General features: G+C 43.2%; 1 protein-coding gene across 5 annotated transcripts in view; it reads right to left on the reverse strand.

The window, feature by feature from the left end:
* Window positions 1–14,913, reverse strand: part of LOC117418224 (myosin phosphatase Rho-interacting protein-like) — a 199,808-nt gene that overhangs the window by 55,480 nt on the left and 129,415 nt on the right. For all 5 annotated transcript variants that reach the window (XR_009330822.1, XM_059035674.1, XM_059035675.1 and 2 more), the window contains one exon: window positions 3,065–3,275. Coding sequence is in view for 4 of the 5 variants with exons in the window: in XM_059035674.1 (XP_058891657.1) it covers window positions 3,065–3,275 (211 nt within the window). In the remaining variant the exon portion in view is untranslated. The remainder of the gene's footprint in view (window positions 1–3,064; window positions 3,276–14,913) is intronic.

Raw genomic sequence — 14,913 nt, forward strand, 5'->3', positions numbered from 1 at the left:
AACCTTAAGGTATTTCTTGGTGGTAACAAACTTCTTGAAAAGTCTCAATCAGGCTTTAGATCTGGTCACAGTACACAGACTGCCCTAGTCACAGTGCTAAATGATTTACTAATTCCAGTTCCATATCCATTCTGGTTCTGTTAGATCTAATGAGTGCAGACTCTGATTCCATATCCATATGATGGAATGCCGGGATTGTCTTCGGCAAAAGGAAGGAATTGTACGAAGCGTAACTTTTGTCCTGGCCTCTGTAAAAATTAAGCAGGCTTTCTCCACTCTAAGACGCTGGGAACTCCTCTTGAGAGGAGGTCTGCCGCCCAGTTTGTCACCCCTGGCAGGTGAACTGCCCGCAGTGAGAGGAGGTTCTCGGGTGCCCAGAGCAAAAGCTTGAGGGCCACGCGATGGAGACCGGAAGACCTGAGGCCGCCCTGGTGGTTTATATACACCACCACTGTTGTGTTGTCCGTACGGACAAGCACATGCCTCCCTCGCACCTCCTGCAAACAATTCTGCAAGGCCAGGTAAACTGCCTGCAGCTCTAAAACATTTATGTGGAGACCCTGCCAAGGGGGGTTTCACACCCCCTGCGCCCCCCTGCCAGGCTGGACGTGTCCGTGGTGATGACCTCCATTTAGTGACACTACCCATCCAGCTGTGGTGAGGGCCTGACTGTCAGAGAAGGACCTCAGCAAATAGGACTGGTAGGCTACAAGAATACTATTAAAGTTGCCCAGCCGAGCGTTCCTCAAATAGCCTTGCACACAAACAAGTTATTGTGTTTTATCCTTTAGCCAATTCAGTTACACCCACAGTGACAAACTCTGGCTGAGCGTTCAACACAAAGCCTGCCATGAAGTTCAAAACAACAACAGAAGTCCTGTCCTCATTGGAGCCTGTGGGCCCCCTTCACAAAGCTTTATTAAAAAATATTTCAACATGTTTTAATGAAAGCTATTGGTTAAAAAACAACTGGTTTAATTATTTCAGTACTAAGTACTCTTAGAAAAGTTTCCCGTAGTAAAAGCAATAGTGAAAGCATTGAAAAGCATAGATAAGGATTGTAAAGCCCAGAGACGAATGTCAAAGCATTTTTTTTAAACATGGCAAACCATAATAAACTATGGCAAATGCATAATATAACAGAAGGAATAGCACGAGAAAACTGCAAAATTACCATGGCAAACTTTTATTAGGGTAACTACTAACTATACTAATAATTAATATAAGTATATGGGGAAAAGTCATACAAAAGCTATAGATTGGGTTCTCCAAGATGGGGGGCTGTAAACGGGTCTGCTGTGTTGAGTAGGTTTCCATTTTCACCTCTTTTGAGGTCTGTAGCGTTGAAAAAGGTAAACACTCAATAATACACTCAGAATTAATGTACACAAATGTTACACCTAATGCTGCCTTCAAGTAATGTAATTAAATTGAAGGCATTAGTCTAAACATCAGTCTAAGCACATCAGACTTCTATGTTTAATGGTTAACGGAAAAGCAAGACTAATGATAAGAGATACTGTACTTCTTGGCAGAGTTGAAGCATTCTGTGTCAGCAGTATAAAGGTTTCTGGTTAGTACCACGTCTTATAATACGATTGTATCCTTGGCACCTAATCTTAGTAGAAATAAAAATCAAGTTAAATTGTACAGCATGACAACCTTTCTTTGATGTTTTCACTGAAAATGATGAGTAATATGTCTAGCGGTTCCTCTTGCGTTCTACCTGTCGTGATACAGAATGCGACAGGAATGACTTTCTATGTCTGGAGCTGACTGGGGTTCGGAATAAAAAAGTACATAACCATGGAAACACTCTATTACATTTTGCCTGTCAACAAACATGCCAGAAGCTTGTAATTCAAAAGGCATGAAAGTGTCAAGTTAAACTCCCAACAACTAGTGCAATTTCTGGTTTGGAGTTGAAGCTTAATAGTGTAAATTCCAAGGTTTATAGTCAATAGTGTCAATTCCATGGTTCACTCAACAGTGTCAATTCAAAATCAGAGCATATATAAAGAAAAGTGGATGCTCATGACATATATCCACAGTACGTACAGGATAGTATAGAATAAGTAATGGCAAAATTAAAGCTACCAGTCTCAGCACCTCCAGCTACTTCTGTATGTACACATGTGTGACATTGACGGACAGGTTCCATATTCTGATAAGCTAAAAAAAAATAATAATAATAAAAACAAAAACAAACATAACCACATCTCCTTACATTCCCAGATGCTCTCAATATGCTACAGAATGTCCCAAGCAGGTTTCATCACAGCTGGATCTGCACAAATGCACCCATGACTACTAAACACTCAACAGGGCTGTTTAGAAATACCAACAGAAACTTCAATTCAATGACAAACATTTCGACTAGAAGTCTTATTCTAGAGGTCTTCATTATCATTGAATTGAAGTTTATTTGATCATTTCTATCTTCTCAAATGCACTTGTACCTGCTAACAAGGGATCTACAGTCTGTGGTCCATATATATATATATATTTCTGTACATACACAGTATAATAAACATAATAATGCCTCAGCAAACTTTAAACACAATACCTCAAAAAAATCATTACCTGTTATTGGCACAAGCCTTCTTAAACCATTCCTATAGAAAGACATTTATTTGAGGTTCAACAACTGCACAATTCAGAATATATGCAAAATTTTGCTTTTGGTTTTGTTACATTTTTTATACTAGTTTTAAACTTTGAAAAGAAAAATCACTTGATCCGGAGTCCAGAATATCCAGTTTCCGGATTATAGAGGGGAGCACACCATTCATTTCAATAGGGATTGTAGAGGGGAGCACACCATTCATTTCAATAGGGATTGTAGAGGGGAGCACACCATTCATTTCAATAGGGATTGGGGATCACACCATCCATTTCAATAAGGATTTGATCAGGGCCCATAAATAATGCCGAATTATACAGAATGCCGGTATGTAGAGGGACTGGATTAGACAGGTTTTACTGTGCATGTCAATGGGAGAGAATATGAATCCCCAGCTGGGGATAGCTCCATCTCAGAGAGGGAGGTCCCCACTCTGCTTACCTTCTTTGGGGGTTCCAGTGGGGGCTCCCTGAGGGCTGCTGGGCTGGCTCAGCTGATACAGGCAGGATGCACTCCGGCTGCAGGAGATGGTGCTTCTCCCCCTCGGCTCCTCCTGCCACAGCGTGGACTTGCTGGTTGGAACCTGCTCCACTGCATGGATGTCGGGGACACTGCTACTGCTGGTCACTGGCACCTTCGCAGGGCTTGGCTCCTGGGAGCAAAGGGAAGTGATCAGTGCCTGGCTCAGGCTGAAGGAGAGTGACTGAGCACCCCTCCACTGCAGTGTGCAACACACACACAAACAAGCAACTTGTATCAGCTGCATCCCAGGAATCAGTGTGTGCGAGTTTGTGCATGTGTGTGTGCGTGTGCGAGTGCGAGTGTGTCTGGTGCAGTCCTTATCAGATCACTGCAGTAATTCCATACATCTGCCAGCTGACACAAGGCTCTTAATCACCAAGCTCTTAGGCCCATTTATCTTGGATTTGCCCATTATAGGAAAGCAGGGAAAGTCATAATCTGGGCTTCAAATGAAACTGAAGAATCATTGCTGCCTAGATATGGGTATTTATCCGTGTTGTTTGATAACTTATTAGCTATAAATCATATTTAATAAAAAAAAGCGAGAACCATGACCAACACACCATGGTGGTTGCTAGATTGCAATTAATCATAATGTTTTTTTTTTCCTTCCAAAAAAACAATAAATGAATTTATATATAGAAAATACGCATGGTATATATAGGAAATTGATTCCAGGGCATTAGGCATGATATTTAACATCCAGGAAGTGTGGTAACTACCCCACACTCTGGAGTGTGCTATTGCACTTGTAACTACCCCACACTCTGGAGTGTGCTATTGCACTTGTAACTACCCCACACTCTGGAGTGTGCTATTGCACTTGTAACTACCCCACACTCTGGAGTGTGCTATTGTACTTGTAACTACCCCACACTCTGGAGTGTGCTATTGCACTTGTAACTACCCCACACTCTGGAGTGTGCTATTGCACTTGTAACTACCCCACACTCTGAAGTGTGCTATTGCACTTGTAACTACCCCACACTCTGGAGTGTGCTATTGCATTTGTAACTACCCCACACTCTGGAGTGTGCTATTGCATTTTTATAAAATGGCTTGGATAAATTAAGTGCTGTGATTGGCTTAACAAGATCACATGACCGTGCGGTAAGAATTGTCTTACCACACGGCTATGACATCATAGACCAACTTACTTACCTGCTCTATTAATATTACTACACCTTACTAGTAACAATTATCTAAAAAGTGTTTCTGTAGGTAAAAATGTCAACATACAACTGAAACAATGGCAAATATACTGTGGTATTTAGTCAGAGAACAGAACAAAGACAACTCTGAGGTAAGCAGTAGCAGTAAGACTTTATTCAAAAGCCATCTGAGAAATCACCACGCAAGTCTCACTCAGCATGTAATATATATGCAGCAGCAGCATATACTTATTAAACTAAATATCGCCTTATAAAACTGACTAGCGAGTATGCAATGTTTAAATTAGACACAACAGATACATCTCACCACTACCCTCCGATTTCAGAAACATATTTAAAATAACATTTAAATGTCTCCTGCTCTCTTCTGACACAACCGTTGAGCTTCGGCATGGAATTATTTTGTGCTCGTTGCGGATGGGAAGGACTGCGGCACTGTGCAGACTGACACAGAAGTTGTTTAGTCCACATATCATCCATCGATGTGAAAACAGCCTCTGAAATTATTGGTCAGCTTCTCTTGAACACCACAAAACCTGAGTAGGATCATTTCCTACACATAAAAAAAAACACTTGGAAGCTCCTCCCTTGATGTCAAATGCCAGTGCAGTGTTTAGCTGTTTCGTGAATCCTCCCTCAGACGTGGGAAATCAGTCTGTTTTCAATTCCCATATGCCATTTTATCTCAAAAATGTTACTATAAATGGCAATGTTGAATGTAATGTTTATGGCAAATAAAAAAAGTACAAACTATATTGTAGCTATCTCGGTAACGCAGGCAGGCCCATCACACAGGTGCAAGGCAATCCAAACACAGGCCGAGGGTGGGTGCGAACCCGGGAACTCTCGCACTAAAGCATAGCACTGATACCGCTGTACAAAAGAGCTGTCTCCTTTGCAAGGAGCGTATATCGGGCTCATGTCTTCATGTGTATACGTCACCTACCAGCCCTGCTGCTGCCTTCCCCCGTGCACGCTACACTCTCCCCTGCCTGCCTCAAGTCCGCCCCGGACTTACTCACCAGGCTATAGTCCGACGAGTGCGTGCCGGGGTACCTGCGTCCACTTCTGACACCATTGTAGCGATCTCAGGGAACCTAGGACCTCTGGCACTAAAGCATAGCGCTGATACTGCTGTACAAAAGAGCTATTGTACTTACATCTACCCCACACCGTGGAGTGTGCTATTGCACATATAAAATGATTTTATCTTAATTTTATAAAAAGAAAGCAAAAACACTAGATTTTCAACTTTTAACATTAATTTTTCTTGAATGTATCCTTCCACATGTGAAAAAGAGTCCCTATACTTATATTACTGATTGTGGTATAGCTGTCGGTTAAGACTGGTCTGCGCCCTTGAAATATTAGACCCAGACACAGAAACTGCAGTTCAGCACTCTTCACACACTTTCATTTCTCAAGAAAACACAGGAACAAAACAAAACTCTTCAGAATAAACAGCATCCAAGCTTAGGCTGTCCTGGCACTGGCATGCCCTCTCTTTCCTTTTCTCTCTCTCTCTCTGTTGCCAGGGGTTGTTTGACAATAAATCAATCACCACCTGGCCACATTCCAGACTTCTCCAATCACACAATTCAAACAATGAAACAATCATATGTGGCGGTGCAAACGGTGGCCATCTTGACTCCAGGCTGTTCCTTCACCAAGATGGCCACCGGCCATCAAACACACACCCACACACACACACACCCACACCCCCACATGCAGAGCTTCTGCTCTGCCACACTGCTTAATAAATTGTTCATTTATTTTGTAGCTATGCAGATTGATTTACTTATTTATTCTTATACTACAGCTTGAATGCATTGTTTTTCTCTGTGAAGTAAAACCAAAAAATATAAGAATAGTTTTATACACATTGTTTGCAAATGTGATGTTTGCAATGATTGTTTCCCTACAATAACGCTGCTCTGCACCTTTACATTGTAAACACCAAGCCTTCATTTATTCTCACCACCAGTGCTCCAGACTCTCAGGCTCTCATCATCAGCTGAGAGGGGCAAGCAGGCTTGCTTGCTGGGTGACACCAGTATTGCCACCTGCACCTCTGCAGAAATCATGAGACAAACTCTTAAGAGATTTGGCGTTCGATTCGCGAGATTTTATTTTTCAAAACAAATCAATATTTCAATGCTGAGACAACCAATATTTTCAGTTGTTTTTTAAACCTCGTTAACAACAGCTTATATTGAGTCTAAAACACCTCAAATATCTTACAAACCTCTATTAGTGCTTCTCAAAATGCATAATAAAATCAGGCAGAGCACCATTCAACATTACAAACAACATTATTTATTACCGTACCTGTTACTGCTGCGAGTACAGCTACTGGAGTGTTGCATGTTTAGCCACGTGAAGGAGCAGGAAAGCAACTGCTCCAGGCTGGGTTGAATTTGCATCTTCAGTGTTTGCGCTTCTTTGAGTTTTCCGCCATGACTAACGTATATCTTTCGAAAAACGAAAAATCCTGAGATCCAACAGTACTGTCGCGAGATCGCGAGCAGTTCTTAATTTAACTTAGAAATTGCGAGAGTTGGCAATACTGTGTCACTCACAGTCAATAGAAACACAACTGTGTACTGCTTTTAATACACAGCTGCACTGACTTCGAATTCTGAACCTAGTTGTTTTATTTTTTGTTTTTTCGTACACAATCTCTTTGTTGTTAAGGTCCAACGCAACCATGCTCAACCCCAGCTATAGAAACTGCTGATGGCCTGCATTCGGTTCTAAACACTGGGGTGCTTGATGGTGTTCTTGCGGTAGCCAACCAGATCGAGATTTTAAAGATGTACATCTGAAATGTATTCGATTCCGTTTACTTTCTGAGTGTTAGACTAATGTATAATTGTGAAAAAATCTATATCTAAGTGGCCTGTAGTTCTTAATCACCTGTAATGGCAGCCAGATTCCCTTTATAAATATAAAGCTGTTGACCCATATGTGCTTTGATCTTTATGCAGTTAATTTAGTTTTAAGAATGTGCTGAGGCACATAAGAGTGCTTAGTTTGCCCATGACATTTTATGAATATGGAGAAAATGTGGAGTGGAAATATAATCCAGGTTTTTATACTAGCGAAGGAGATGTCTCTGTCAATGGGAGCCTTTGTGCCGTTTGTTGATCCAAACTATACTAGGCATACTGTACTGTTAGAATCCCAATGAAAGTGAATGGCAACTATATTACACTTCCTCTACAGCAGTGCATTTCAACTGGGGGTCCTTGGCCACGTTATCGGGGGTCCGTGAAGGAAGTTCACAAAACATAACAGAACGTTTTTTTTTAACCCAAAATGACCATGGATAACAAAACACTGCGTTAATTTTCTGTTTAATAGATTAAATAATAATAAAAATTAACAGAAACAAAAAGAAAAAAATATGTTAACGACTTAAGCATAAATACCATGCACTGTTGTTTCAGGAAGCGATCAAGGTTAAAGGTCATAGGGCTGTTGGTGGGGAAACAGCATTCGAGGCCTGCACAGCAATAGGATGGCTTGCAAAAATTTAATGTGTGATATTGACCATGGATCGATTTTTAATCAAGCGAAAAAGTGAATCCGCGCAACAGGAAGAGAATACAGGAGGTAAAGCATCAGAAAATGGTGAGAAAATATGAAGACGAATATTGAAATTTGGTTTTGTCCGTGCAAAACATGTTGGCCCCAAAGGAGAACAGCTACCAAAATGTGTTATTTGTTCAGCCGTGCTGTACGAAGCACGAATGAATGTACGAAGCCTTCAAAATGACATCTGGAAATGAAATTTCATCCCACCTTAAAGACAAATCGGTGGAGTATTTTAAAGATTGCATGAAAGGTTTGGAAAGGCAGATAACACTGATGAGAAAGGTTTCAACTGTTTGCTCCAATGCACTGAAAGCTTCCTATCAAGCAACTCTTCGCATTGTGAATTGCAAGAAACCGCATTTGATCAGAGAAGATCTTGTTTTGCTGGCAGCCATAGATATTTGCAATACAATGCTTGGGGAGGAATACAGTGAGAAATTGAAAGTAATTCCCTTGTCTGACAATGCCATCTCGAGAAGGATCAATGATATGGCATGTGATTCTGCAGATCAGTTAATGGAGAAACTATGCAACACATTAGCATTTGCATTACAAATTAATGAATTGCCAATGATGCCCACTTACTTGCATTTGTGAGGTTTACTGAGTAAACTTAGTTTACTGTAAAGCTACGTCTTAGTTGGTGCTTATCTTGGCGAGAGCCGAGTTCAAATCAGCATGAAGTTTTAACATCTACTCTCGTGTAATGGAAATCATGAAGATCTGGATACGTCCAGTGACTGCTGTGAATAGTGCAGCTGGCAACAAGGGAAAGACCTTGTGACAGCCTGGAGAGACAGCTGACAGGAGGAAAGAGACCCCATTGGGGCTGGTAAGGGTTAGCTACCCTTGTCGGCAGTATCCAGCTCTGTGTTTACAGGATGCTGGAGACACCCGCCCAAGGCTTCTAAGAAATTAAAGAGAAAAATACCCCTAGAGTCTGCGAGAGCGGGGGCGGAAGATGACTCAACGTTGGACAACACGGTTAACGACTTAGGAACGGAAACGGATATGAGTATGGAGAGTACTTCACAAAAGACTAGTTCAAGATCTGCAGTTAACAAAGACATGGAACTCCAGGTTTGTGTCTGCGGCTGGAGCAAGGCGACAACGGTCAGGGGTTTGAAGATTCATCAAGGGAGAATGAAATGCTTGAGGGAGAAGGGACAAGGGCCTCGCATTGATCAGTACTTCTTACGAAGTCAGTCAAGTCAGTCGAATGAAATCCAGCGACAGGAAGCAAACCACAGTTCGCAGGATATCAGCACCCCTGTCATAGATGTGAGGAGGACTTGCATGGACACAGTTAGTGATGAACCTAATGATCCTTGTGAACCCGGTCAGACAAACCAGCATAAGAGAGAAAAGAACCTCAACGGGCACAAGCCTGGAGTTAAATGGCCAAGAGCTTGTGAGAAAACTGCATGGGACACAGTAAACACAGATCTCTGCGTTGCATTGGAAAGATTAAGTGGAACAGTTGAAAAGAAGCTGGATAAATTTGGGGACATCATCTACGCATATGGAAGTGAGAGGTTTGGAGTTGAAAAAAGGAAGGAAAAAGTACAAACTATTCCTGGAAAGTCTAGACGGCAGCAGGAGATTGAACGCTTAGTTAGAGAAAGGAGACAGCTGAGGAACCAATGGAGAAGAGCAGAACAAAGTCAGAAGGAGGGACTCAATCTCTTACAAAGGGTCATAAAAGATAAGCTTGCAACATTGCGCAGAGCTGAGCGCCTACGGAAACGCTACAGAAAGAAGGAGCGTGCGAGAGCTAACTTTTATAAAGACCCATTCAAATTTGTAAAGAAGTTATTCACCAGTGAGAAGAATGGCACACTAAAAGCATCTAAGGTTGAGCTGGAGAGATATTTGGAGGAAACACATACAGATTCAAAAAGGCAGGAGCCTATGTCAATTCCGTCAGACATCCCACCTATCAATCCACCAGACTACCAAATGGAGGACTGTGCACCTAAGTGGAAAGAAATAGAGCAAGCTGTGAAAAAAGCAAGGGCTTCATCATCTCCAGGGCCTAATGGAGTTCCGTACAGAGTGTACAAGAGTGCTTCAGGAGTTCTACGAATTCTGTGGAAATTGATGAAAGTGGCATGGGAAAAACAGGTTGTACCAAGAGCATGGCGCCGAGCAGGTGGAGTCTTTATACCTAAAGAAAAAGATTCTACAAGCATCAGTCAGTTTCGTCCCATTTCCCTGTTAAACGTAGAAGGCAAGATTTTCTTCAGCATTATTGCTCAGAGATTGTCAGCTTACCTATTAAAGAACTGCTTCATTGACACTTCAATACAAAAAGCGGGCATTCCAGGTTTCCCAGGTTGCTTAGAACACATCAATGTGATCTGGCAACAAATTCAATCAGCTAAAAAGGAGAGGAAGGAGCTCCATGTGACATTCCTGGATTTGGCTAATGCATATGGTTCAGTGCCACATGAACTACTTTGGGCAGCATTTGATTTTTTCAGTGTACCGATGACAATAACAAATTTAGTGAAAGCCTATTTTGGAGATTTGCAATTCAGTTTTTCAACTTCAGAATTCAGCACTACATGGCAATGCCTAGAGGTTGGAATAATGGCAGGATGCACCATTTCTCCACTGGCTTTTACCATGGCAATGGAAGTAATCATTAGGGCATCAAAATGGGTAGTAGGAGGAGAGCGCTTGGCTTCTGGAATGCGACTACCACCAATTCGAGCATACATGGATGACATGACAACCATGACTACAACAGTAGCCTGCACTAATCGATTATTGGGCAAATTAACCAATAACATTGAATGGGCACGAATGCAATTCAAGCCCACTAAATCAAGGAGCATCTCTATAATTAAAGGCAAAGTAGTAGATAAAACATTCTTCATTAATGGTGAGGCAATACCAACAGTGTCTGAGAAGCCAGTGAAGAGTCTTGGGAGATGGTACGACGGGGATCTAAAGGACACAGTTCGTGTGGGAGAAGTTAGACAACAAGCAGTGGAAGGGTTGAAGAGCATAGACAGCTGCGCTCTACCAGGTAAACTAAAACTCTGGTGCTTTCAGTTTGGTCTACTGCCGAGGTTGCTGTGGCCACTGACTGTGTACGAGGTTTCTTTGACAACAGTAGAGAAGCTGGAAGCTTTAATCAGTTCATACATCAGGAAATGGTTGGGAGTTCCACGCTGCCTCAGCAGAGTGGGACTTTATGGTAAAGGAATACTGCAGCTACCAGTCTCTGCTCTAACCGAGGAGTTTAAGTGCGCCAAGGTCAGATTGGAAATGACATTAGTAGAGTCACGCGATAAATGCGTAAGGGAGGCAGCACCTGTGTTGAAAACTGGAAGAAAGTGGGCGGCAAAGAAAGCTGTGGAAGATGCAAAGGCTGCCCTTCGAATTGGTGATATCATGGGACAAGTTCAGCATGGAAGAGGGGGTCTTGGTTTCAGTTCAACTCCTCCTACATGGCACAAGGCGGCCCCAGCTCAAAGAAGGAAGCTGGTAGTCAACGAGGTGCAAAAGCAGGAGGAGAGGATGAGGTGTATAAAGGCCATTTCCCAGGCCAAACAGGGAGAATGGATGAGATGGGAGAGTGTGGAACAACGCAAGATTGGCTGGCAAGACCTATGGTCAATGGAACAGAGCAGGATCAGTTTCCTCATCAGGTCAACATATGATGTTCTCCCATCACCACAGAACCTAAACCTCTGGGTTGGAGAGGATCCCTCATGTCCTTTGTGTTCATCACCTGCAACATTAAGGCACATTTTGACAGGATGTAAGGTGGCTCTTAGCCAAGGACGGTTTACTTGGCGCCATGACCAGGTGCTGCGATGTTTGGCCTTAGCATTGGAAGACAAGCGTAACATGACCAATAAGTTGCCACCTGTTCCATTAAAACATTACACACAAAAGACAACATTCCTCCGCCCAGGAGAGCAACCACCAAGAAAAGGTGTTAAAACCAATCCTCGCCCAGGACAACTGGAAGCTGCTAGAGACTGGAATATGCTGGCAGATGTTGGTCAACGGCTTATTTTTCCACCTGAGATTGCCACCACTAACCTTCGACCAGATATTGTCTTGTGGTCTAGATCAGCACGCCTTGTTCACCTAGTAGAGTTAACAGTGCCATGGGAGGACGCTGTAGATGAGGCGTATGAGAGGAAGAAACTGCGGTATGCTCAACTAGCCACTGAAGCGGAACAGCGAGGATGGAGAGTTCGGGTTTACCCAGTGGAAGTGGGTTGTCGAGGATTTGTGGCACACTCTACAACCCGGTTTCTCAGAGACGTCGGATTCAGTGGCCAAGAGTTGCGTCGTACAGTGAAGAACTTATCTGAAGCAGCAGAGAGGAGCAGCAACTGGCTGTGGTTGAGACGGAAAGATTCTGGCTGGGGACAGGTAAGTAAGCTGGGCTGAGTTGAGTGGGGGACGGAGGGGGGTGATTCTGGGACGCCAGAATCACCGTCGAGCCCTCTTGAGGTGTCGTGGGCTAGTCGACGAAACACTGAGGATGGAAGGTGCCCACTTGAAAACCCCAGAGATGTACCCTACTTAGCTCAATCCAGACTTTTGTCATGCTGATGCGCTGGGGAGGCCGCACTTTGGTTGATCCCCGGAGCCAGCATCGCAGCCGTTGTGTGTGCTGATGCGCCAGGGAGGCAAAATAAGCTGATCCCTGGAGCCAGCATTACACTTCAGCCATTAACACCAGACAGAAGGATATCTACATCATCATATGGAAGGAAACGTAAATGGATGGAGATGCATATGGATCACATTAGTTTACTGTAAAGCTACGTCTTAGTTGGTGCTTATCTTGGCGAGAGCCGAGTTCAAATCAGCATGAAGTTTTAACATCTACTCTCGTGTAATGGAAATCATGAAGATCTGGATACGTCCAGTGACTGCTGTGAATAGTGCAGCTGGCAACAAGGGAAAGACCTTGTGACAGCCTGGAGAGACAGCTGACAGGAGGAAAGAGACCCCATTGGGGCTGGTAAGGGTTAGCTACCCTTGTCGGCAGTATCCAGCTCTGTGTTTACAGGATGCTGGAGACACCCGCCCAAGGCTTCTAAGAAATTAAAGAGAAAAATACCCCTAGAGTCTGCGAGAGCGGGGGCGGAAGATGACTCAACGTTGGACAACACGGTTAACGACTTAGGAACGGAAACGGATATGAGTATGGAGAGTACTTCACAAAAGACTAGTTCAAGATCTGCAGTTAACAAAGACATGGAACTCCAGGTTTGTGTCTGCGGCTGGAGCAAGGCGACAACGGTCAGGGGTTTGAAGATTCATCAAGGGAGAATGAAATGCTTGAGGGAGAAGGGACAAGGGCCTCGCATTGATCAGTACTTCTTACGAAGTCAGTCAAGTCAGTCGAATGAAATCCAGCGACAGGAAGCAAACCACAGTTCGCAGGATATCAGCACCCCTGTCATAGATGTGAGGAGGACTTGCATGGACACAGTTAGTGATGAACCTAATGATCCTTGTGAACCCGGTCAGACAAACCAGCATAAGAGAGAAAAGAACCTCAACGGGCACAAGCCTGGAGTTAAATGGCCAAGAGCTTGTGAGAAAACTGCATGGGACACAGTAAACACAGATCTCTGCGTTGCATTGGAAAGATTAAGTGGAACAGTTGAAAAGAAGCTGGATAAATTTGGGGACATCATCTACGCATATGGAAGTGAGAGGTTTGGAGTTGAAAAAAGGAAGGAAAAAGTACAAACTATTCCTGGAAAGTCTAGACGGCAGCAGGAGATTGAACGCTTAGTTAGAGAAAGGAGACAGCTGAGGAACCAATGGAGAAGAGCAGAACAAAGTCAGAAGGAGGGACTCAATCTCTTACAAAGGGTCATAAAAGATAAGCTTGCAACATTGCGCAGAGCTGAGCGCCTACGGAAACGCTACAGAAAGAAGGAGCGTGCGAGAGCTAACTTTTATAAAGACCCATTCAAATTTGTAAAGAAGTTATTCACCAGTGAGAAGAATGGCACACTAAAAGCATCTAAGGTTGAGCTGGAGAGATATTTGGAGGAAACACATACAGATTCAAAAAGGCAGGAGCCTATGTCAATTCCGTCAGACATCCCACCTATCAATCCACCAGACTACCAAATGGAGGACTGTGCACCTAAGTGGAAAGAAATAGAGCAAGCTGTGAAAAAAGCAAGGGCTTCATCATCTCCAGGGCCTAATGGAGTTCCGTACAGAGTGTACAAGAGTGCTTCAGGAGTTCTACGAATTCTGTGGAAATTGATGAAAGTGGCATGGGAAAAACAGGTTGTACCAAGAGCATGGCGCCGAGCAGGTGGAGTCTTTATACCTAAAGAAAAAGATTCTACAAGCATCAGTCAGTTTCGTCCCATTTCCCTGTTAAACGTAGAAGGCAAGATTTTCTTCAGCATTATTGCTCAGAGATTGTCAGCTTACCTATTAAAGAACTGCTTCATTGACACTTCAATACAAAAAGCGGGCATTCCAGGTTTCCCAGGTTGCTTAGAACACATCAATGTGATCTGGCAACAAATTCAATCAGCTAAAAAGGAGAGGAAGGAGCTCCATGTGACATTCCTGGATTTGGCTAATGCATATGGTTCAGTGCCACATGAACTACTTTGGGCAGCATTTGATTTTTTCAGTGTACCGATGACAATAACAAATTTAGTGAAAGCCTATTTTGGAGATTTGCAATTCAGTTTTTCAACTTCAGAATTCAGCACTACATGGCAATGCCTAGAGGTTGGAATAATGGCAGGATGCACCATTTCTCCACTGGCTTTTACCATGGCAATGGAAGTAATCATTAGGGCATCAAAATGGGTAGTAGGAGGAGAGCGCTTGGCTTCTGGAATGCGACTACCACCAATTCGAGCATACATGGATGACATGACAACCATGACTACAACAGTAGCCTGCACTAATCGATTATTGGGCAAATTAACCAATAACATTGAATGGGCACGAATGCAATTCAAGCCCACTAAATCAAGG

The sequence above is a fragment of the Acipenser ruthenus genome, chromosome 13 (assembly GCF_902713425.1).
Source record: "Acipenser ruthenus chromosome 13, fAciRut3.2 maternal haplotype, whole genome shotgun sequence".
Taxonomy (NCBI): Eukaryota; Metazoa; Chordata; class Actinopteri; order Acipenseriformes; family Acipenseridae; genus Acipenser; species Acipenser ruthenus.